A 24,558-nucleotide genomic window follows, 5' to 3' on the forward strand; every position below is an offset into this window, starting at 1 on the left:
TCTCTCTCCCTTCCCCTCTCCCCCCTCTCTCTCCCCCCCTCCCTCCCCATCTATCTCTTGCCCCCTCTCTCTTTTCCCCTCCCTCTCTCTCCCCCCTCTCCCTCCCTCCACCCCCGCTCTCTCTTCCCCCCCTCTCTCTCCCCCTCCCTCTCTCTCACCCCCCTCTCTCTCTCCCCCCTCTCTCTCTCCCCCTCCCTCTTTTCCCCTCTCTCTCTCTCCCCCTCCCTCTCTCATCCCCCCTCTCCCTCCCCTCCACCCCCCTCTCTCTCTCTCCCCCTCTCTCTCTCCCCCTCCCTCTCTCTCCCCCCTCTCTCTCTCCCCCCCTCTCTCTCTCCTCCCCCTCCCTCTTTTCCCCTCTCTCTCTTTCCCCTCCCTCTCTCTCTCCCCCCTCTCCCTCTCTCTTCCCCCCTCTCTCTCCCCCTCTCCCCCCCTTCACCCCTCTCTCTCTCACCCTCCCTCTCTCTCCCCCTCTCCCTCCTCCACCCCCTCTCTCTTCCCCCTCTCTCCCCCCTCTCTCTCTTCCCCCTCTCCCTCCCTCCACCCCTCTCTCTCTCCCCCCTCCATCTCCCCCTCTCTCTCTCTCCCCCCTCCCTCTCTTCCCCTCTCTCTCCCCCCTCTCCCTCCCTCTTTCCCCTCTCTCTCCCCTCTCCCTCTCCCTCCACCCCTCTCTCTCTCACCCTCCCTCTCTCTCCCCCCTCTCTCTCTTCCCCCTCTCCTCCCTCCCTCCACCCCTCTCTCTCCTCTCCCCCCTCCATCTCCCCCCTCTCTCTCTCCCCTCCCTCTTTTCCCCTCTCTCTCTCCCCCTCCCTCTCTCTCCCCCTCCTCTCCCTCCCTCTTTCCCCCTCTCTCTCCTCCCTCTCCCTCCCTCCACCCCTCTCTCTCTCTTCCCCCTCTCTCTCTCCCCCTCCCTCTTTCCCCCTCTCTCTCCTCCCTCTCCCTCCCTCCACCCCCTCTCTCTCCCCCCTCTCCCTCCCTCCACCCCTCTCTCTCTCAACCTCCCTCTCTCTCCCCTCCCTCTCCCTCCCTCCACCCCCCTCTCTCTTCCCCCTCTCTCCCCCCTCTCTCTCTTCCCCCTCTCCCTCCCTCCACCCCTCTCTCTCTCTCCCCCCCTCCATCTCCCCCTCTCTCTCTCCCCCTCCCTCTCTTCCCCTCTCTCTCCCTCCCTCTCCCTCCCTCTTTCCCCTCTCTCTCCTCCCTCTCCCTCCCTCCACCCCTCTCTCTCTCACCCCTCCCTCTCTCTCCCCCCCTCTCTCTCTTCCCCCTCTCCCTCCCTCCACCCCTCTCTCTCTCCCCCCCTCCATCTCCCCCTCTCTCTCTCCCCTCCCTCTTTTCCCCTCTCTCTCTCCCCCTCCCTCTCTCTCCCCCCTCTCCCTCCCTCTTTCCCCCTCTCTCTCCTCCCTCTCCCTCCCTCCACCCCCTCTCTCTCTTCCCCCTCTCTCTCTCCCCCCCTCCCTCTCTTCCCCTCTCTCTCCCCCCTCTCCCTCCCTCTTTCCCCTCTCTCTCTCACCCTCTCCTCTCTCTCCCCCCCTCTCTCTCTCCCCCTCTCCCTCCCTCCACCCCTCTCTCTCCCCCCTCTCCCTCCCTCTTTCCCCTCTCTCTCCCCCTCTCCCTCCCTCCACCCCTCTCTCTCTCACCCTCCCTCTCTCTCCCCCCCCTCTCTCTCTTCCCCCTCTCCCTCCCTCCACCCCTCTCTCTCTCCCCCCTCCATCTCCCCCCTCTCTCTCTCCCCCTCCCTCTTTTCCCCTCTCTCTCTCCCCCCTCCCTCTCTCTCCCCCCTCTCCCTCCCTCTTTCCCCCTCTCTCTCCTCCCTCTCCCTCCCTCCACCCCCCTCTCTCTCTTCCCCCTCTCTCTCTCCCCCTCCCTCTCTTCCCTCTCCTCCCCCTCTCTCCCCCCCTCTCCCTCCCTCTTTCCCCTCTCTCTCCCCCTCTCCCTCCCTCCACCCCTCTCTCTCCCCCCTCTCCCTCCCTCTTTCCCCCTCTCTCTCCTCCCTCTCCCTCCCTCCACCCCCTCTCTCTCTTCCCCCTCTCTCTCTCCCCCCCTCCCTCTTTTCCCCTCTCTCTCTCCCCCTCCCTCTCTCTCCCCCCTCTCCCTCCCTCTTTCCCCCTCTCTCTCCTCCCTCTCCCTCCCTCCACCCCCTCTGTCTCTTCCCCCTCCCTCTCTCTCCCCCCTCCCTCTTTTCCCCTCTCTCTCTCCCCCTCCCTCTCCTTTCTCGATCCTCCCCTTGCTTGTCCCTCCAAAATCCCGCGACCTCATCCCTCCTCCCTCCACTCTGTGGGACTCCTCACCGGGGAGAACTCCCCCCCCCCCGCCCACCCCCTGCTCTTCTTCCAATAGTGGGCCGCGGGATCTTTTACGTCCACCTGGGAGGGGCAGACGGGGCCTTTGGTTTAAGGCCTCATCCCGAAGGACGGCACCTCCGGCAGCGCGGCGCTCCCTCGGCACCGGCAACGGGGGAGTGGATTATGGGGCTCGAGTCTCTGGAGCGAGGGCATGAACCCATGACCTTCTGACTCAGAGGCGAGAGTGAGGCCCGACCGAGCCCCCAGTTGAGGTGAGGTCAGGGGTCGAGCCCGAAATATCTGGGGGAGGGGTTGGTCCCGCCCGTGGGTGAGCGCAGTGCGGCCTTCGAGGGACGTAACGCGCCCGCTATCCTCTCTTCCAGATACGGATACGTCTGCGCGACCAAGGTGATGGCCCTGCGGAAGATTCTGGAAGGAGCTGGAAATTCCTCGGGATTCACCAGCGAGGAGAAAGGTAGATTTTTGGCGGGAAACTGAATTGGGGTCAGAAACTTTGACCTTTCACCCTCTGGGGTCAAATCCAGCCCCGGACAAGAGGGGGACAAAGGCCTTCTCTCTCTCTGATTGGGGGACTGGATGGGGGCAGTGGGGTCAGAAACTTTGACCTTTCACCCTCTGGGGTCAAATCCAGCCCCGGACAAGAGGGGGACAAAGGCCTTCTCTCTCTCTCTGATTGGGGGACTGGATGGGGGCAGTGGGGTCAGAAGAGTTGACCTTTCACCCTCTGGGGGAACCTGTAAATTGCGTTTCTAAAATTTACCCTTTCTCTTTTGCAGATCCCGAAGAATTCCTGAATCAACTTTTCCAACTGTTGAAGACCGAACCTCTGCTCAAAATCAGGCAAATTTAAAGCTCTCCGTGTCTGTCTGTCCCCTGCCGCCATTCCCAAGGCCTTCTGCTGGTCTCCTCGGCAACCGGACGCTGAGGGCAACCCCAACGGGAAACAGTCAGGATTCGAGGACGGTCTTCTTTCTGTTGGTTGGAGCTGCCCCACTTCTCAGCCTAGCTCGTGACCTCCGTAAACTTCAGCTCAACCAAAAACTCTGCTACCCCCCCCCGCCCCCCCGGTATCCTCTCTCGCACCAAATCCCGTTCACCCCATCACCTCCCCTTGCGCTCGCTGACCTCGCTCGGCTCCCGGTCCGCCAACCCCTCGATTTTTAAAGTTCTCATGCTCGTGTTCGAATCCCTCCATGGTCTCGTCGCCCCCCACCCCTCTCAATCTCTGTCACCTCTCGAGATCTCTGCGCTCCTCCGATTCTGGCCTCTCGGCCATTCCCCGCCCCCCCCCCCCGCCGATTTTAATCGCTCCTCCATTGGCGGCCGTGCCTTCAGCTGCCTGGGGCCCTAAGCTCTGGAATTCCCTCCCTAAACCCCTCCTCCTTTAAGACGCTTCTGGAAACCCGCCTCCGATTTTGGTCGCCTTTCCTTCTACCTCCTTACGTGGTCAATGTTTGTCTGGTTTACGCTCCTGCGAGGGAGGGGGCCTTGGGGACGTTTTGCCTTGTTAACGGCCGCCGTGTAAATCCGAGATTTTTGGGGGGTCTTTTTTGTGTCTTGCAGAGCGGGAAAGCAGGACCCCCAGGACTGTACCTCCCACCAAATCTTCTTCCAGGAGAAAGGGACAGCCCAGATCCCCACAGTGGAACAACTCCTGGACACTTCTTTCTTCCACAGTGATCTCAAGTTCACCGAGGTAACGGTCTGGGGAGGAGGGAGGAGTGGTCAGCAGGGCCCAAATTCCGTTCCCCCCCTCTCCCCGGCCGCCCTCCCCTCCCCCTCAGTCTTCTTTTACTCGTTCACGGGATGTGGGCGTCGCTGGTGAGGCCGGCATTTATTGCCCATCCCTAATTGCCCCTTGAGAAGGTGGTGGTGAGCCGCCTTCTTGAACCGCTGCAGTCCGTGTGGTGAAGGTTCTCCCACAGTGCTGTTCGATCGGGAGTTTGACCCAGCGACGATGAAGGAACGGCCGATATATTTCCAAGTCGGGATGGTGTGTGACTCGGAGGGGAACGTGCAGGTGGTGTTGTTCCCATGTGCCCGCTGCCCTTGTCCTTCTAGGTGGTAGAGGTCGCGGGTTTGGGAGGTGCTGTCGAAGAAGCCTTGGCGAGTTTCTGCATTGCATCCTGTGGATGGTACACACTGCGGCCACGGTGCGCCGGTGGTGAAGGGAGTGAATGTTTAGGGTGGTGGATGGGGTGCCAATCAAGCGGGCTGCTTTGTCCTGGATGGTGTCGAGCTTCTTGAGTGTTGTTGGAGCTGCACTCATCCAGGCAAGTGGAGAGTGTTCCATCACACTCCTGACTTGTGCCTTGTCGATGGTGGAAAGGCTTTGGGGAGTCAGGAGGTGAGTCTGTTAGCTGATCCCAGCCAGGGGTGGGTGGGGTTTCGGGGGAGGCAGTGGGGAGATGTTGGGGGGGGGCTACAATTTGGGCCTCAGTGTCCTTCCCAGCTTGGGTAGCAAGTAGCCAGAGTTCCTGCTTCTGGCCACCAGGAAGGTGAGAGGGAGATGGGATGTGGACAGTATTAGGGAAAAGGACGTTGTTTCTTCTCAGTGTATAAATTAGTCCATGGGCTAATGCCGTTCAGAAGCATTTATTGGCTTAAGTGTGCAATGGCGGCCATTATTATTAATGATGCCACATTCAGTTGAGACACATACCGTCCGCAGTCAACGGAGAATTCGCCATGTCACAGGTTCTGAGCTCGAGGGGAACGGCTGGCCAGGCCTTGTTCAATCATTGTAATTCTTTTTCACGGTATTACAGCAGGTACAGCACAGGAGGCGGCCATTCGGCCCGTCGTGCCCGTGCTGCCCCTTTGGAAGAGCTGTCCGATTGGTCCCATTCCCCGTAGCCCTGTAAAATCTTTTCCCCTCCAAGTATTTATCCAATTCCCTTTTGAAAGTTATTATTGAATCTGCTTCCACCGCCCTTTCAGGCAGTGAATTCCAGATCATCACAACTCGCTGCTTAAATTGTTTCCTCATCTCCCCTCTGGCTCTTTTCCCGATCACCTTAAATCCGTGTCCTCTGGTTACCGACCCTTCTCCCACTGGAAACAGTTTCCCCTTATTTACTCTCTCGAAACCCTTCATGATTTTGAACACCTCGATCAAATCTCCCCTTAACCTTCTCTGCTCTGAGGAGAACCACCCCAGCTTCTCCAGTCTCTCCACATAACTGAAGTCCCTCATCCCTGGGACCATTCTAGTAAATCTCCTCTGCACCCTCTCCAAGGCCTTGACATCCTTCCTAAAGTGCGGTGCCCAGAATTGGACACAATACTCCAACTGAGGCCCTAACCAGTGTTTTATGAAGGTTTAGCAGAACTTCTTTGCTTTTGTACTCTATGCCGCTATTAATAAAGCCCAGAATCCCATATTCTTTTTTAACGGCCTTCTCAACTTGTCCTGCCACCTTTCTTTCACTCTGGCTACGTGAAAACCCACATGTTTCAAAATATTACCTCCTCCAATTCGCTGGACTTCAGTTTTAACAAGAATAACTCGACTCTGACTCCCGAATTTCCCAGGCATTTTCAAGGCACAGAGCTGAAAAGGTTGTCAGCGATGGACTATCCCAATGCTCTCCTGGCCGGCCTCCCATCTTCCACCCTCCGGCTCATCCAAAACTCTGCTGCCCCCCCCCCGTATCCTAACTCGCACCGAGTCCCGTTCACCCATCACCCCCCCGCTGTGCTCGCTGGACCTACATCGGCTCCCGGCCCGGGAACGCCTCGATTTTAAAATTCTCATCCTCGTTTTTCCAATCCCTCCATGGCCTCGCGCCCCCCTCCCTATCTCTGTAACCTCCTCCAGCCCCTACAACCCTCCCAGATCTCTGCGCTCCTCCAATTCTGGCCTCTTGCCCATTCCCCGATCTTAATCGCTCCACCATTGGCGGCCGTGCCTTCAGCTGCCTGGGGCCCTAAGCTCTGGAATTCCCTCCCTAAACCCCTCCGTCTCTCCTCCTTTAAGATGCTCCTGAAGACTCCCATTGGAGGACTTAATTAGCAATGAGGTCAGAGGAGCGAGACCTAGTCGACTGTAGGACGGGCCAATCAGGTCCACCCCCTCCAGAGACTCGAGCCCCATAATCCAGGGCCGACACACCCCCCTCCACCACCTCCGGTGCCAGTAACCGAGGGAGATCCGCACTGTCGGAGGTGCCCGTCTTTCGGGTGAGATGTTAAACCAAGGGGGTCCATGTCTGCCTCTCTCAGGTGGACTTAAAGGATCTCATGGCCCCTGCGAAAAGGCTAATAACAACTTGCATTTATGGAGCGGCCTTAATCAGACAATCACCGAGCCAAAGACGGAGATATCAGGACAGGCGGCCGAAAGCTCGGCCAAAGTGAACGGTTTTAAGGTGCGTCTTAAAGGGGGGAGAGAGAGGCGGAGAGATTTAGGGAGGGAGTTCCAGAGCTTAGGGCCCCAGGCAGCCGAAGGCACGGCCGCCAATGGTGGAGCGATTAAAATCGAGGATTGGGCAAGAGGCAAGAATTGGAGGAGCGCAGAGATCTCGGAGGGTTGTCGGGGCTGGAGGAGGTCGCAGAGATAGGGAGGTGGGCGAGGGCCATGGAGGGATTGGAAAACGAGGATGAGAATTTTAAAATCGAGGCGTTCCCGGGCCGGGAGTCGATGTAGGTCCAGCGAGCACAGAGGGGGGTGATGGGTGAACGGGACTTGGGGGGAGTTAGGATACGGGGGGGGGCAGCAGAGTTTTGGATGGACACAAGGGTAGGAGATGGGAGGCCGGCCAGGAGAGCATTGGGATAGTGGAGTCTGGAGATGACGAAGGCTGGGATGAGCAGGGAAGTTTGCCCAGTGTCCTGACACCAACCAACCAACACCCTCAAAGCCTGGGCTTCAAAGAAAGATAAGAAAGAACATTCATTGATATAGCGCCTTTCATGAGCTCATGACCTCCCAACATGCTTTACAGCCAATGAGGCACCTTCGAAGTGTGGTCACTGTTGTAATCCATGAAAGGCAGCAGCCAATTTGCGCACAGCAAGATCCCACAAATAGCAATGTGATAAATTACCTAGAGTTACGTGGAATTCAAAGCCCAGAACAGGCCATTCGGCCCGACTGGTCGATGCTGGTGTCTATGCTCCACACGAGCCTCCTCCCTCCCTACTCCATCTCACCCTATCAGCATCTCCTTCTATTCCTTTCTCCCTCATGTGTTTATCGAGCTTCCCCTTAAATGTATTCACCTCGACTAATAACCAGGTAATCTGCTTGGTGATGTTGGTTTGAGGGATAAATATCGGGCCCCAGGACACCGGGGAGAACTCCCCCCTCCTGCTCTTCTTCCAATAGTGGCCGTGGGATCTTTTACGTCCACCTGAGAGGGGCAGACGGGGCCCTCGGTTTAACGTCTCATCCGAAAGACGGCACCTCCGACAGTGCGGCGCTCCCTCAGTACCGCCCCTCCGACAGTGCGGCGCTCCCTCAGTACCGCCCCTCCGACAGTGCGGCGCTCCCTCAGTACCGACCCTCCGACAGTGCGGCGCTCCCTCAGTACCGACCCTCCGACAGTGCGGCGCTCCCTCAGTACCGCCCCTCCGACAGTGCGGCGCTCCCTCAGTACTGACCCTCCGACAGTGCGGCGCTCCCTCAGTACCGACCCTCCGACAGTGCGGCGCTCCCTCAGTACTGACCCTCCGACAGTGCGGCGCTCCTTCAGTCCTGACCCTCCGACAGTGCGGCGCTCCCTCAGTACTGCCCCTCTGACAGTGCGGCGCTCCCTCAGTACTGACCCTCCGACAGTGCGGCGCTCCCTCAGTACCGCCCCTCCTCCAGTGCGGCGCTCCCTCAGTACCGCCCCTCCGACAGTGCGGCGCTCCCTCAGTACCGACCCTCCGACAGTGCGGCGCTCCCTCAGCACTGGCACCGGGGGAGTGTCGGCCCTGGATTACGGGGCTCGAGTCTCTGGAGCGGGGGCTCGAACCCACGACCTTCTGAGTCGGAGGCGGGAGCGAGACCCTCTGAGCCCAGCGGCTGGCACTGTCGGCAGTCGCTCACTAGCTGGGAAGCCCATTGGGGCGTTTCGGAGGGAGGGGAATGGGATGGGGGAGAACGGGGGGGGATCGACAAACTGTCGATTGAGGTCCGTTTGGCCGCTGAGGCCTGGGAGCTGTGGGGAGGTTCTCACGGTGGAATATCTCCTCCTGATGTCGTCTTTCTCTTCTCCGTCTCACCTTTCCCCCAGGCTCCGTCCTGCCTCATTCTACACATGCCTCGATTTGGGAAGAATTTCAAGATGTACGACACTGTCCTCCCTTCCCTCGAGTTGGACCTCACCGATCTACTAGAGGACAGTGAGTCCATTATTGAGGGGGTGTGGGCATGATGGGAGGGGCACCGCTGCCATCTGGGCCTGTGCCAAAGGGACATCCAACTGGGGTAAGGCTCAGAGAGGAGCAGGCCGCTGAGTTCTCCACACTGTCCCGTCAAACACTCCCAGGGCAGGTACAGGGTTAGATACAGAGTAAAGCTCCCTCTACATTGTCCCGTCAAACACTCCCAGGGCAGGTACAGGGTTAGATACAGAGTAAAGCTCCCTCTACACTGTCCCATCAAACACTCCCAGGGCAGGTACAGGGTTAGATACAGAGTAAAGCTCCCTCTACACTGTCCCATCAAACACTCCCAGGGCAGGTACAGGGTTAGATACAGAGTAAAGCTCCCTCTACACTGTCCCATCAAACACTCCCAGGGCAGGTACAGGGTTAGATACAGAGTAAAGCTCCCTCTACACTGTCCCATCAAACACTCCCAGGGCAGGTACAGGGTTAGATACAGAGTAAAGCTCCCTCTACACTGTCCCATCAAACACTCCCAGGGCAGGTACAGGGTTAGATACAGAGTAAAGCTCCCTCTACACTGTCCCATCAAACACTCCCAGGGCAGGTACAGGATTAGATACAGAGTAAAGCTCCCTCTACACTGTCCCGTCAAACACTCCCAGGGCAGGTACAGGGTTAGATACAGAGTAAAGCTCCCTCTACACTGTCCCATCAAACACTCCCAGGGCAGGTACAGGGTTAGATACAGAGTAAAGCTCCCTCTACACTGTCCCATCAAACACTCCCAGGGCAGGTACAGGGTTAGATACAGAGTAAAGCTCCCTCTACACTGTCCCGTCAAACACTCCCAGGACAGGTACAGGGTTAGATACAGAGTAAAGCTCCCTCTACACTGTCCCATCAAACACTCCCAGGGCAGGTACAGGGTTAGATACAGAGTAAAGCTCCCTCTACACTGTCCCATCAAACACTCCCAGGGCAGGTACAGGGTTAGATACAGAGTAAAGCTCCCTCTACACTGTCCCATCAAACACTCCCAGGGCAGGTACAGGGTTAGATACAGAGTAAAGCTCCCTCTACACTGTCCCATCAAACTCTCCCAGGGCAGGTACAGGGTTAGATACAGAGTAAAGCTCCCTCTACACTGGACCAGCTCGGATCAGCTAACTCAGCGCGGACCAGGCTCGTGGACCTTGGACAATCCTGGGTCGATGTGGGTCTGTACCTGACCGGGTCGGATGGCGACTCGCTGACCCAGTCAGTGGGGGGCGGCAGAACATTTAAATCGTTCTTTTAATTGATTTGTTCTCAGGGTTGTGAGCATTGTTGGCAAGGCGGGCGTGTATTGGCCAGGTCTGGTTGCCCCTTGAGAAGCGGGTGGTGGCGGGCCTTCTTGATGTACCTTTGTTGGTGCAACTGAGTGTCTTGCTTGGCCTCTCCAGACGGACTTGAGAAATAGGAGCAGGAGTCGGCCATCCGTGGGTTTTTTTTTAACCCTTTCCTTCCCGCCCTTCCAGCCCCGAGGGAGTGTCGCATCTGCGGGAGCCTGGCTCGCCTGGAGTGCAGGGACTGCTACGGAGACCCCGATCTCGCTCCGGGGAGGGTCAAGCAGTTCTGCTCCATCTGCAGCGACCAGGTGAGGGACCACCGTACCTCGAGAAGGGTTCGTAGCGGGGTTGGGGGGAGAAGGGTGGGGGGTGCGGTGGGGGCTGCCAACTCTGGTTGGACCTATCCCGAGGAGGTTTCGGAGAATGGTTACGGCACATTCGGCCCATCGAACCCCCTGCTGGCTCTTTGGAAGAGCTGTCCAGTTAGGCCCCACTCCCCCTGCTCTTTTCCCGTAGCCCTTCAAATTTTTTCCCCTTCAAAAACTTACCCGATTCCCTTTTGAAAGCCACGATTGAATCTGCTTCCACCCTTTCAGGCAGCAAATTTCAGATCCTAGCTCCTCGCTGTGCAAAAAAATGTTTCCTCATCTCCGCTCTGGCTCTTTTCCCGATCACCTTAAATCCGTGTCCTCTGGTCCTCGACCCTTCTGCCACTGGAAACAGTTTCTCCTTATTTGCTCTCTCGAAACCCCTCATGATTTTGAACACCTCGATCAAATCTCCCCTTCACCTTCTCTGCTCTCAGGAGAACAACCCCAGCTTCTCCAGTCTCTCCACATAACTGAAGTCCCTCATCCCTGGGACCGTTCTCGTAAATCTCCTCTGCACCCTCTCCAAGGCCTTGACATCCTTCCTAAAGTGTGGTGCCCAGAATCCATCGCAAGACCTCCCTCCTCCAATGGTCCCGCCCCCCCTCTCTTGCCATTGGTCCATCCTCCAGGCCTTCCCAGGGCCAATTGGAAAGGGAACACACTTTTGGTGTTACCCAATTGGATTCATCTTGACTTGTTGCAGCACAGAAACAGGCCATTCGGCCCGACTGCTCCGTGCTGGTCCACACGAGCCTCATCCCTCCCTACTTCATCTCACCCTCTCAGCATCTCCTTCTATTCCTTTCTCCCTCATGTGTTTATCGAGCTTCCCCTTAAATCCATCTACACTATTCACCTCGACTGCTCCTTGTGGGAGCGAGTTCCACATTCTCACCGCTCTCTGGGTGAAGAAGTTTCTCCTGAATTCCCGATTGGATTTATTAGTGACTATCTTATATTGATGTCCCTCTAGTTCTGGTCTCCCCCCACAAGTTGAAACATCTTCTCTACGTCTACCCTATCGAACCCTTTCATTATCTTAAAGACCTCGATCAGGTCACTCCCTCAGCCTTCTCCTTTCTGGAGAAAAGAGCCCCAGTCTGTTCAGCCTTTCCTGATAGGCAGAACCTCTCAGTTCTGGTATCATCCTTGTGAATCTTTTTTGCACCTTCTCCAGTGCCTCTATATCCTTTTTATAATAATGGAGACCAGAACTGTTCACAGTGCTCCAAGTGTGATATGGAGACCAGAACTGTACACAGTGCTCCAAGTGTGATATGGAGACCAGAACTGTGCACAGTGCTCCAAGTGTGATATGGAGACCAGAACTGTACACAGTGCTCCAAGTGTGATATGGAGACCAGAACTGTACACAGTGCTCCAAGTGTGATATGGAGACCAGAACTGTTCACAGTGCTCCAAGTGTGATATGGAGACCAGAACTGTGCACAGTGCTCCAAGTGTGATATGGAGACCAGAACTGTGCACAGTGCTCCAAGTGTGATATGGAGACCAGAACTGTACACAGTGCTCCAAGTGTGATATGGAGACTAGAACTGTACACAGTGCTCCAAGTGTGATATGGAGACCAGAACTGTTCACAGTGCTCCAAGTGTGTTATGGAGACCAGAACTGTACACAGTGCTCCAAGTGTGATATGGAGACCAGAACTGTACACAGTGCTCCAAGTGTGATATGGAGACCAGAACTGTGCACAGTGCTCCAAGTGTGATATGGAGACCAGAACTGTGCACAGTGCTCTAAGTGTGATATGGAGACCAGAACTGTACACAGTGCTCCAAGTGTGATATGGAGACCAGAACTGTGCACAGTGCTCCAAGTGTGATATGGAGACCAGAACTGTTCACAGTGCTCTAAGTGCGGTCTAACCAACGTCAGTGATCAGAACCTTATCGCCAATATTTTGATAACCAATAAACAAAAGTCTTTGAAGAAAATGGAACAAAGACACACACAATTTTAATGTTTAACGAGTGCTATGATTTTTCTCCTGGTTTTCTTTTTTTTTTGCTTGCAGCGGTTGTCCTGGAGATTCCCGGAGACTCCAGGGCAATTCTGAAGGGTTGGCAAACCCAAGTGGGGGGCCTGAAATGGCGTGGGGGGGGGATCCAAGGTCAGGGAATGCTGTGACCCCCTGGGGTGGGCGGGGGAGTATGGTTGTGAGAGGGACGGATGCAGGAGCTCAAAATCGATGGCTCCGATTGTTTCTGTCGGTTTTAATTAAAGGAAATATCGGGTGCAAGTGGGTCAGACTTCAGATCGGTCCCCCTGTGGGAGTCTAACTGAGCCCCTGGTCTCAGATCGAACAGGGCCCAGGCCTGTGGGAGTCTAACTGAGCCCCTGGTCTCAGATCGAACAGGGCCCAGGCTCCCCCCTGTGGGAGTCTAACTGAGCCCCTGGTCTCAGATCGAACAGGGCCCAGGGTCCCCCCTGTGGGAGTCCAACTGAGCCCCTGGTCTCAGATCGAACAGGGCCCAGGTCCCCCCCTGTGGGAGTCTAACTGAGCCCCTGGTCTCAGATCGAACAGGGCCCAGGCCCCCCCTGTGGGAGTCCAACTGAGCCCCTGGTCTCAGATCGAACAGGGCCCAGGTCCACTCTAGGAGTCTAACTGAGCCCCTGGTCTCAGATCGAACAGGGCCCAGGTCCACTCTAGGAGTCTAACTGAGCCCCTGGTCTCAGATCGAACAGGGCCCAGGTCCCCTCTGCAGGTCTAACTGAGCCCCTGGTCTCAGATCGAACAGGGCCCAGGCCCCCCTGTAGGAGTCTAACTGAGCCCCTGGTCTCAGATCGAACAGGGCCCAGGCCCCCCTGTAGGAGTCTAACTGACCCCCTGGTCTCAGATCGAACAGGGCCCAGGTCCACTCTAGGAGTCTAACTGAGCCCCTGGTCTCAGATCGAACAGGGCCCAGGCCCCCCTGTAGGAGTCTAACTGACCCCCTGGTCTCAGATCGAACAGGGCCCAGGTCCACTCTAGGAGTCTAACTGAGCCCCTGGTCTCAGATCGAACAGGGCCCAGGCCCCCCTGTAGGAGTCTAACTGAGCCCCTGGTCTCAGATCGAACAGGGCCCAGGCCCCCCTGTAGGAGTCTAACTGAGCCCCTGGTCTCAGATCGAACAGGGCCCAGGTCCCCTCTGCGAATCTAACTGAGCCCCTGGTCTCAGATCGAACAGGGCCCAGGTCCCCTCTGCGAATCTAACTGAGCCCCTGGTCTCAGATCGAACAGGGCCCAGGTCCCCCTGTAGGAGTCTAACTGAGCCCCTGGTCTCAGATCGAACAGGGCCCAGGTCCCCTCTGCAGGTCTAACTGAGCCCCTGGTCTCAGATCGAACAGGGCCCAGGCCCCCCTGTAGGAGTCTAACTGAGCCCCTGGTCTCAGATCGAACAGGGCCCAGGTCCACTCTAGGAGTCTAACTGAGCCCCTGGTCTCAGATCGAACAGGGCCCAGGTCCACTCTAGGAGTCCAACTGAGCCCCTGGTCTCAGATCGAACAGGGCCCAGGTCCCCTCTGCGAATCTAACTGAGCCCCTGGTCTCAGATCGAACAGGGCCCAGGCCCCCCTGTAGGAGTCTAACTGACCCCCTGGTCTCAGATCGAACAGGGCCCAGGTCCACTCTAGGAGTCTAACTGAGCCCCTGGTCTCAGGTCGAACAGGGCCCAGGCCCCCCTGTAGGAGTCTAACTGAGCCCCTGGTCTCAGATCGAACAGGGCCCAGGCACCCCTGTAGGAGTCTAACTGAGCCCCTGGTCTCAGATCGAACAGGGCCCAGGTCCCCTCTGCGAATCTAACTGAGCCCCTGGTCTCAGATCGAACAGGGCCCAGGCTCCCCTGTAGGAGTCTAACTGAGCCCCTGGTCTCAGATCGAACAGGGCCCAGGTCCCCCTGTAGGAGTCTAACTGAGCCCCTGGTCTCAGATCGAACAGGGCCCAGGTCCCCTCTGCAGGTCTAACTGAGCCCCTGGTCTCAGATCGAACAGGGCCCAGGCCCCCATGTAGGAGTCTAACTGAGCCCCTGGTCTCAGATCGAACAGGGCCCAGGTCCACTCTAGGAGTCTAACTGAGCCCCTGGTCTCAGATCGAACAGGGCCCAGGTCCACTCTAGGAGTCCAACTGAGCCCCTGGTCTCAGATCGAACAGGGCCCAGGTCCCCTCTGCGAATCTAACTGAGCCCCTGGTCTCAGATCGAACAGGGCCCAGGTCCACTCTGGGAGTCTAACTGAGCCCCTGGTCTCAGATCGAACAGGGCCCAGGTCCACTCTAGGAGTCTAACTGAGCCCCTGGTCTCAGATCGAACAGGGCCCAGGCCCCCCTGTAGGAGTCTAACTGAGCCCCTGGTCTCAGATCGAACAGGGCCCAGGTCCACTCTAGGAGTCTAACTGAGCCCCTGGTCTCAGATCGAACAGAGCCCAGGTCCCCCTGTAGGAGTCTAACTGAGCCCCTGGTCTCAGATCGAACAGGGCCCAGGCCCCCCTGTGGGAGTCTAACTGAGCCCCTGGTCTCAGATCGAACAGGGCCCAGGTCCCCTCTGCGAATCTAACTGAGCCCCTGGTCTCAGATCGAACAGGGCCCAGGCCCCCCTGTAGGAGTCTAACTGACCCCCTGGTCTCAGATCGAACAGGGCCCAGGTCCACTCTAGGAGTCTAACTGAGCCCCTGGTCTCAGATCGAACAGGGCCCAGGTCCACTCTAGGAGTCTAACTGAGCCCCTGGTCTCAGATCGAACAGGGCCCAGGCCCCCCTGTAGGAGTCTAACTGAGCCCCTGGTCTCAGATCGAACAGGGCCCAGGTCCACTCTAGGAGTCTAACTGAGCCCCTGGTCTCAGATCGAACAGGGCCCAGGTCCCCTCTGCGAATCTAACTGAGCCCCTGGTCTCAGATCGAACAGGGCCCAGGCCCCCCTGTAGGAGTCTAACTGAGCCCCTGGTCTCAGATCGAACAGGGCCCAGGTCCCCTCTGCGAATCTAACTGAGCCCCTGGTCTCAGATCGAACAGGGCCCAGGCCCCCCTGTAGGAGTCTAACTGAGCCCCTGGTCTCAGATTGAACAGGGCCCAGGTCCCCTCTGCGAATCTAACTGAGCCCCTGGTCTCAGATCGAACAGGGCCCAGGCCCCCCTGTAGGAGTCTAACTGAGCCCCTGGTCTCAGATCGAACAGGGCCCAGGGCCCCCTGTAGGAGTCTAACTGAGCCCCTGGTCTCAGATCGAACAGGGCCCAGGCCCCCCTGTAGGAGTCTAACTGAGCCCCTGGTCTCTGATCGAACAGGGCCCAGGCCCCCCTGTAGGAGTCTAACTGAGCCCCTGGTCTCTGATCGAACAGGGCCCAGGTCCCCTCTGCGAATCTAACTGAGCCCCTGGTCTCAGATCGAACAGGTCCCAGGCCCCCCTGTAGGAGTCTAACTGAGCCCCTGGTCTCAGCTCAAACAGGGCCCAGGTCCCCTCTGCGAATCGAACTGAGCCCCTGGTCTCAGATCGAACAGGGCCCAGGCCCCCCTGTAGGAGTCTAACTGAGCCCCTGGTCTCAGATCGAACAGGGCCCAGGTCCCCTCTGCGAATCTAACTGAGCCCCTGGTCTCAGATCGAGCAGGGCCCAGGCCCCCCTGTAGGAGTCTAACTGAGCCCCTGGTCTCAGATCGAACAGGGCCCAGGTCCCCTCTGCGAATCTAACTGAGCCCCTGGTCTCAGATCGAACAGGGCCCAGGCCCCCCTGTAGGAGTCTAACTGAGCCCCTGGTCTCAGATCGAACAGGGCCCAGGTCCACTCTAGGAGTCTAACTGAGCCCCTGGTCTCAGATCGAACAGGGCCCAGGTCCCCCTGTAGGAGTCTAACTGAGCCCCTGGTCTCAGATCGAACAGGGCCCAGGCCCCCCTCTAGGAGTCCAACTGAGCCCCTGGTCTCAGATCGAACAGGGCCCAGATCCCCTCTGCGGGTCTAACTGAGCCCCTGGTCTCAGATCAAACAGGTCCCAGGCCCCCCTGTAGGAGTCTAACTGAGCCCCTGGTCTCAGATCGAACAGGTCCCAGGCCCCCCTGTAGGAGTCTAACTGAGCCCCTGGTCTCAGATCGAACAGGGCCCAGATCCCCCTGTGGGAGTCTAACTGAGCCCCTGGTCTCAGATCGAACAGGGCCCAGGCCCCCCTGTAGGAGTCTAACTGAGCCCCTGGTCTCAGATCGAACAGGTCCCAGGCCCCCCTGTAGGAGTCTAACTGAGCCCCTGGTCTCAGATCGAACAGGGCCCAGGCCCCCCTGTAGGAGTCTAACTGAGCCCCTGGTCTCAGATCGAACAGGGCCCAGGCCCCCCTGTAGGAGTCTAACTGAGCCCCTGGTCTCAGATCGAACAGGGCCCAGGTCCACTCTAGGAGTCTAACTGAGCCCCTGGTCTCAGATCGAACAGGGCCCAGGCCCCCCTCTAGGAGTCTAACTGACCCCCTGGTCTCAGATCGAACAGGGCCCAGGTCCCCTCTGCGAATCTAACTGAGCCCCTGGTCTCAGATCGAACAGGGCCCAGGCCCCGCTGTGGGAGTCTAACTGAGCCCCTGGTCTCAGATCGAACAGGGCCCAGGCCCCGCTGTGGGAGTCTAACTGAGCCCCTGGTCTCAGATCGAACAGGGCCCAGGCCCCGCTGTGGGAGTCTAACTGAGCCCCTGGTCTCAGATCGAACAGGGCCCTGGTCAAACGCGTAAGATTTTCAAGATATGACTGGCAGATCTCCCTTGGCGCTGCTCGCAATAAGTCCACGAAACATAGAAAGTTAAGATGCAGGTACAGCGAGCCAATGGTACGTTGGCCTTTATTGCAAAGGGGGTTGCAGAACAAGAGTAAGGAAGTCTTGCTGCAATTGTACAGGGCTTTGGTGAGACCTCACCTGGAGAACTGCGTGCAGTTTTGGTCTCCTTATCTAAGGAAGGATGTACTTGTCTCAGAGGCGGTGCAACGAAGGTTCACTAGATTAATTCCTGGGATGAGAGGGTTGTCCTATGAGGAGAGATTGAGTAGAATGGGCCGATACTCTCTGGAGTTCAGAAGAATGAGAGGTGATCTCATTGAGACATATCTGAGGGGGCTCGACAGGGTAGATGCTGAGAGGTTGTTTCCCCTGGCTGGAGAGTCTAGAACCAGGGGGCATAGTCTCAGGATAAGGGGTTGGCCATTCAAGATTGAGATGAGGAGGAATTTCTTCACTCAGAGGGTTGTGAATCTTTGGAATTCTCCACCCCAGAGGGCTGTGGATGCTCAGTCGTTGAGTATATTCAAGACTGAGATTGATGGATTTTCAGACTCGAGGGATATGGGGGATCGGGGCGGGGGGAAAGTGGAGTTGAGGTGGGAGATCAGCCATGATCTGATAGAATGGCGGAGCAGGGCGCGAGGGGCCGAACGGCCAACTCCTGCTCCCGTTTCCCATGTTTCTCACGCTGCTCGCGGTGAGTCATGCAGATCCGGCAAAAGCTTGACGTCCGAGGCATGACCCCGGCTCTGATTGGTTTGCAGGTGCATCGACATCGCGCGAGGAAGGGCCACAAGCCCCGGAAGGTCCTTCTCCCCGAGGAGCTGAGCAACTGCTCGGAGTTCCCCGGGGTCATCCCCCGGCAAACCATGCAACTCTTTGCCGTGCTGTGCATCCAGACGAGTCACTACGTGGCCTTCGTCAGGCGAGGGGCGGGCGACGGCGACTGGCTCTTCTTCGACAGCATGGCCGACCGAGAGGGTAAGACCACCGTCTGCGTCTGTACGGGCCTGGTCGTCCATCGTCTGCCTGACCGTCTGCGTCTGTACGGGCCTGGTCGTCCATCGTCTGCATGACTCTCTCTGTCTGTACGGGCCTGGTCGTCCATCGTCTGCCTGACTCTCTCTGTCTGTACGGGCCTGGTCGTCCATCGTCTGCATGACTGTCTGCGTCTGTACGGGCCTGGTCGTCCATCGTCTGCCTGACTGTCTGCGTCTGTACGGGCCTGGTCGTCCATCGTCTGCCTGACTGTCTGCGTCTGTACGGGCCTGGTCGTCCATCGTCTGCCTGACTGTCTGCGTCTGTACGGGCCTGGTCGTCCATCGTCTGCCTGACTGTCTGCGTCTGTACGGGCCTGGTCGTCCATCGTCTGCCTGACTGTCTGCGTCTGTACGGGCCTGGTCGTCCATCGTCTGCCTGACTGTCTGCGTCTGTACGGGCCTGGTCGTCCATCGTCTGCCTGACTGTCTGCGTCTGTACGGGCCTGGTCGTCCATCGTCTGCCTGACTGTCTGCGTCTGTACGGGCCTGGTCGTCCATCGTCTGCCTGACTGTCTGCGTCTGTTCGGGCCTGGTCGTCCATCGTCTGCCTGACTCTCTCTGTCTGTACGGGCCTGGTCGTCCATCGTCTGCCTGACTCTCCGTGTCTGTACGGGCCTGGTCGTCCATCGTCTGCCTGACTGTCTGCGTCTGTACGGGCCTGGTCGTCCATCGTCTGCCTGACTCTCTCTGTGTCTGTACGGGCCTGGTCGTCCATCGTCTGCCTGACTGTCTGCGTCTGTACGGGCCTGGTCGTCCATCGTCTGCCTGACTCTCTCTGTGTCTGTACGGGCCTGGTCGTCCATCGTCTGCCTGACTGTCTGCGTCTGTACGGGCCTGGTCGTCCATCGTCTGCCTGACTGTCTGCGTCTGTACGGGCCTGGTCGTCCATCGTCTGCCTGACTCTCTCTGTGTCTGTACGGGCCTGGTCGTCCATCGTCTGCCTGACTGTCTGTGTCTGTACGGGCCTGGTCGTCCATCGTCTGCCTGACTCTCTGTGTCTGTACGGGCCTGGTCGTCCATCGTCTGCCTGACTGTCTGCGTCTGTACGGGCCTGGTCGTCCATCGTCTGCCTGACTCTCTCTGTGTCTGTACGGGCCTGGTCGTCCATCGTCTGCCTGACTCTCTGTGTCTGTACGGGCCTGGTCGTCCATCGTCTGCCTGACTCTCACTGTCTGTACGGGCCTGGTCGTCCATCGTCTGCCTGACTCTCCGTGTCTGTACGGGCCTGGTCGTCCATCGTCTGCCTGACTCTCTCTGTGTCTGTACGGGCCTGGTCGTCCATCGTCTGCCTGACTCTCTCTGTGTCTGTACGGGCCTGGTCGTCCATCGTCTGCCTGACTCTCCGTGTCTGTACGGGCCTGGTCGTCCATCGTCTGCCTGACTCTCTCTCTGTGTCTGTACGGGCCTGGTCGTCCATCGTCTGCCTGACTCTCTCTGTCTGTACGGGCCTGGCCGTCCATCGTCTGCCTGACTCTCTCTGTCTGTACGGGCCTGGTCGTCCATCGTCTGCCTGACTCTCTCTGTCTGTACGGGCCTGGCCGTCCATCGTCTGCCTGACTCTCTCTGTCTGTACGGGCCTGGTCGTCCATCGTCTGCCTGACTCTCTGTGTCTGTACGGGCCTGGTCGTCCATCGTCTGCCTGACTCTCTCCGTCTGTACGGGCCTGGTCGTCCATCGTCTGCCTGACTGTCTGCGTCTGTACGGGCCTGGTCGTCCATCGTCTGCCTGACTCTCTGTGTCTGTACGGGCCTGGTCGTCCATCGTCTGCCTGATTCTCCGTGTCTGTACGGGCCTGGTCGTCCATCGTCTGCCTGACTCTCTGTGTCTGTACGGGCCTGGTCGTCCATCGTCTGCCTGATTCTCCGTGTCTGTACGGGCCTGGTCGTCCATCGTCTGCCTGACTCTCTCTGTCTGTACGGGCCTGGTCGTCCATCGTCTGCCTGACTGTCTGCGTCTGTCCGGGCCTGGTCGTCCATCGTCTGCCTGACTGTCTGCGTCTGTACGGGCCTGGTCGTCCATCGTCTGCCTGACTCTCTCTGCGTCTGTACGGGCCTGGTCGTCCATCGTCTGCCTGACTGTCTGCGTCTGTACGGGCCTGGTCGTCCATCGTCTGCCTGACTCTCCGTGTCTGTACGGGCCTGGTCGTCCATCGTCTGCCTGACTCTCTCTGTGTCTGTACGGGCCTGGTCGTCCATCGTCTGCCTGACTGTCTGTGTCTGTACGGGCCTAGTCGTCCATCGTCTGCCTGACTCTCACTGTCCGTACGGGCCTAGTCGTCCATCGTCTGCCTGACCCTCTCTGTCTGTCCGGGCCTGGTCGTCCATCGTCTGCCTGACTCTCTCTGTCTGTCCGGGCCTGGTCGTCCATCGTCTGCCTGACTGTCTGCGTCTGTACGGGCCTGGTCGTCCATCGTCTGCCTGACTCTCACTGTCCGTACGGGCCTAGTCGTCCATCGTCTGCCTGACCCTCTCTGTCTGTCCGGGCCTGGTCGTCCATCGTCTGCCTGACTGTCTGTGTCTGTACGGGCCTGGTCGTCCATCGTCTGCCTGACTCTCCGCGTCTGTACGGGCCTGGTCGTCCATCGTCTGCCTGACTCTCACTGTCTGTACGGGCCTGGTCGTCCATCGTCTGCCTGACTCTCACTGTCTGTACGGGCCTGGTCGTCCATCGTCTGCCTGACTCTCTCCGTCTGTACGGGCCTGGTCGTCCATCGTCTGCCTGAACCTCTGTGTCTCCATGCGCATAGCTGTCCTTTGCCTGCCTGTCTGTTCATGTGTGTATCTATACCTTAGTCCCGATGGAGTGACTGCGGGGTTTAAATTGGTTAACCTCCAAAACCAGGTGCAGCCAAGGGGCCATCTTGGCACTTCAAGAGGCCGCACAGCGCCGAAACTAAGGGCGTTTACAAGGCCCATTTTCTACCCCTACCTCTTTAAAAGGGGTCCTGACGGAGAGACTCCCCCTTTAAAAGGGGTCCCGACGGAGAGACTCCCTCTTTAAAAGGGGTCCCGATGGAGAGACTCCCTCTTTAAAAGGGGTCCTGACGGAGAGACTCCCTCTTTAAAAGGGGTCCCGAATGGAGAGACTCCCTCTTTGAAAGGGGTCCTGACGGAGAGACTCCCTCTTTAAAAGGGGTCCCGAATGGAGAGACTCCCTCTTTAAAAGGGGTCCCGAATGGAGAGACTCCCTCTTTAAAAGGGGTCCCGATGGAGAGACTCCCTCTTTAAAAGGGGTCCCGACGGAGAGACTCCCTCTTTAAAAGGGGTCCTGATGGAGAGACTCCCTCTTTAAAAGGGGTCCCGAATGGAGAGACTCCCTCTTTGAAAGGGGTCCTGACGGAGAGACTCCCTCTTTAAAAGGGGTCCTGATGGAGAGACTCCCCCTTTAAAAGGGGTCCCGACGGAGAGACTCCCTCTTTAAAAGGGGTCCTGATGGAGAGACTCCCCCTTTAAAAGGGGTCCTGATGGAGAGACTCCCTCTTTAAAAGGGGTCCCTGATGGAGAGACTCCCTCTTTAAAAGGGGTCCCGAATGGAGAGACTCCCCCTTTAAAAGGGGTCCTGATGGAGAGACTCCCCCTTTAAAAGGGGTCCCTGATGGAGAGACTCCCCCTTTAAAAGGGGTCCTGATGGGGAGACTCCCCCTTTAAAAGGGGTCCTGACGGAGAGACTCCCCCTTTAAAAGGGGTCCTGATGGAGAGACTCCCTCTTTAAAAGGGGTCCTGATGGAGAGACTCCCCCTTTAAAAGGGGTCCTGACGGAGAGACTCCCCCTTTAAAAGGGGTCCTGACGGAGAGACTCCCTCTTTAAAAGGGGTCCTGACGGAGAGACTCCCCCTTTAAAAGGGGTCCTGACGGAGAGACTCCCCCTTTAAAAGGGGTCCTGATGGGGAGACTCCCCCTTTAAAAGGGGTCCTGATGGGGAGACTCCCTCTTTAAAAGGGGTCCCGACGGAGAGACTCCCTCTTTAAAAGGGGTCCTGATGGAGAGACTCCCCCTTTAAAAGGGGTCCCTGACGGAGAGACTCCCTCTTTAAAAGGGGTCCTGATGGAGAGACTCCCCCTTTAAAAGGGGTCCCTGATGGAGAGACTCCCTCTTTAAAAGGGGTCCTGATGGAGAGACTCCCCCTTTAAAAGGGGTCCCTGATGGAGAGACTCCCTCTTTAAAAGGGGTCCTGATGGAGAGACTCCCTCTTTAAAAGGGGTCCTGATGGAGAGACTCCCCCTTTAAAAGGGGTCCCTGATGGAGAGACTCCCCCTTTAAAAGGGGTCCTGATGGAGAGACTCCCCCTTTAAAAGGGGTCCTGATGGGGAGACTCCCTCTTTAAAAGGGGTCCTGATGGGGAGACTCCCTCTTTAAAAGGGGTCCTGATGGAGAGACTCCCCCTTTAAAAGGGGTCCTGATGGGGAGACTCTCTCTTTAAAAGGGGTCCCTGATGGAGAGACTCCCTCTTTAAAAGGGGTCCCTGATGGAGAGACTCCCTCTTTAAAAGGGGTCCCTGACGGAGAGACTCCCTCTTTAAAAGGGGTCCTGATGGAGAGACTCCCTCTTTAAAAGGGGTCCCTGATGGAGAGACTCCCTCTTTAAAAGGGGTCCCTGACGGAGAGACTCCCTCTTTAAAAGGGGTCCCGACGGAGAGACTCCCCCTTTAAAAGGGGTCCCTGATGGAGAGACTCCCTCTTTAAAAGTGGTCCCTGATGGAGAGACTCCCCCTTTAAAAGGGGTCCCTGATGGAGAGACTCCCCCTTTAAAAGGGGTCCCTGATGGAGAGACTCCCTCTTTAAAAGGGGTCCTGATGGAGAGACTCCCCCTTTAAAAGGGGTCCCGACAGAGAGACTCCCTCTTTAAAAGGGGTCCTGATGGGGAGACTCCCTCTTTAAAAGGGGTCCCGACGGAGAGACTCCCTCTTTAAAAGGGGTCCTGATGGAGAGACTCCCCCTTTAAAAGGGGTCCCTGACGGAGAGACTCCCTCTTTAAAAGGGGTCCTGATGGAGAGACTCCCCCTTTAAAAGGGGTCCCTGATGGAGAGACTCCCTCTTTAAAAGGGGTCCTGACGGAGAGACTCCCTCTTTAAAAGGGGTCCTGACGGAGAGACTCTCTCTTTAAAAGGGGTCCCGACGGAGAGACTCCCTCTTTAAAAGGGGTCCTGATGGGGAGACTCCCTCTTTAAAAGGGGTCCCGAATGGAGAGACTCCCTCTTTAAAAGGGGGCCCTGATATGACCCTTACAGGCCCGGGGTGGGGGGGCAGAAGGGTGGACGAGGCAGACACACACATCCCCCCTCACATAATCCTGATTCCCTGACTTTGGTCCTTTTCCCAGGTGGACAGAACGGATATAACATCCCAAGAGTGGTGCCATGCCCTGAGGTTGGGCAGTACCTGAAAATGTCGGCCGAGCAGCTGGAGAAGTTGGACCCGAAGACGATCCCCGGCTCCGTTCACCGCCTCCTGTCAGACGCTTATATGTGCCTCTACCACAGCCGCACCCTGTGCCTTTACAAGTGACTTCGGTTCGACGGGATTCGGGGAACGGGAGAGGGATGGAAGCCAACCAGACTTCAAGGGTTAAGTTACGAGGAGAGATTACACAAATTGGGGTTGTATTCTCCGGAGTTTCGAAGGTTAAGGGGCGATCTGATCGAAGTTTGTAAGATATTAAGGGGAACGGATAGGGTGGATAGAGAGAAACTATTTCCGCTGGTTGGGGATTCTAGGAGTAGGGGGCACAGTCTAAAAATTAGAGCCAGACCTTTCAGGAGCAAGATTAGAAAACGTTTCTACGCACAAAGGGTGGTCGAAGTTGGGAACTCTGTTCCGCAAACGGCAATTGATACGAGCTCAATTGCTAAATTTAAATGTGAGATCGATAGCTTCTTGGCAACCAAAGGTATTAAGGGATATGGGCCAAAGGCAGGTATATGGAGTTAGATCTCAGATCAGCCATGGTCTTATCAACTGGCGGAGCAGGCTCGAGGGGCTACTCCTGTTCCTACAACCAGCCGAGATCTCTGCGCTCCTCCAATTCTTGCCTCTTGCACATCCCTCACTCTCTATCGCTGGCGGCCGGGCCTTCGGTCGTCCAGGCCCTCAGCTCTGGAATTCCCTCCCTAAACCTCTCCGCCTCTCTCCCCTCCTTTTAAGACGCTCCTTGAAAGCTACCTCTTTGACCGTCCCAATATCCCAAGTGGCTCGGTGTTCATTTTTTATCTGGTTGCACTCCTGAGAAGCACCTTGGAGATGTTTTGATGCATTAAAGGTGCGAGTGGAACATTCTAGATCTGGTATTTCCTCTGTCCAGAGGCTTGGACTGATAATCGAGTGAGTGCCACTTCCAACAGGGAAGTTTGAGAATTGGAATTCAGTCTGAAAAATATCTGGAAAGGAACAGGGAGCAGTCGGATTGTGGTTAAAAACCCAACTGGTTCACTATTGTCCCTTTAGTGGAGGGAAACCTGCCGTCCTTACCT

The 24,558-nt window shown here is 57.4% G+C and overlaps 1 protein-coding gene across 1 annotated transcript; it reads left to right on the plus strand.

Moving 5' to 3' along the window:
- Window positions 1–2,615: 2,615 nt before the first annotated feature.
- LOC137308077 (ubiquitin carboxyl-terminal hydrolase CYLD-like) lies at window positions 2,616–24,226 on the plus strand. Its single transcript, XM_067977003.1, has 7 exons — window positions 2,616–2,754; window positions 3,077–3,140; window positions 3,864–3,996; window positions 8,522–8,630; window positions 10,136–10,254; window positions 17,818–18,034; window positions 23,412–24,226. The coding sequence occupies exons 1-7, from the start codon at window positions 2,691–2,693 to the stop codon at window positions 23,594–23,596; spliced, it is 891 nt and encodes a 296-aa protein (XP_067833104.1). The 5' UTR covers window positions 2,616–2,690; the 3' UTR covers window positions 23,597–24,226.
- The last annotated feature ends 332 nt before the right edge of the window (window positions 24,227–24,558 follow it).

This window comes from Heptranchias perlo, unplaced genomic scaffold (assembly GCF_035084215.1).
Source record: "Heptranchias perlo isolate sHepPer1 unplaced genomic scaffold, sHepPer1.hap1 HAP1_SCAFFOLD_1186, whole genome shotgun sequence".
Lineage (NCBI taxonomy): Eukaryota > Metazoa > Chordata > Chondrichthyes > Hexanchiformes > Hexanchidae > Heptranchias > Heptranchias perlo.

What these genes read in the sequence shown, in the direction of transcription:
- LOC137308077 (XM_067977003.1), top strand. Translation starts at nt 2,691, where the DNA reads ATGGCCCTGCGGAAGATTCTGGAAGGAGCTGGAAATTCCTCGGGATTC. An exon ending in ATTCACCAGCGAGGAGAAAG is followed by an intron (nt 2,755 to 3,076) that starts GTAGATTTTTGG and finishes TCTCTTTTGCAG; the next exon opens with ATCCCGAAGAATTCCTGAAT. An exon ending in GTGATCTCAAGTTCACCGAG is followed by an intron (nt 3,997 to 8,521) that starts GTAACGGTCTGG and finishes CCTTTCCCCCAG; the next exon opens with GCTCCGTCCTGCCTCATTCT.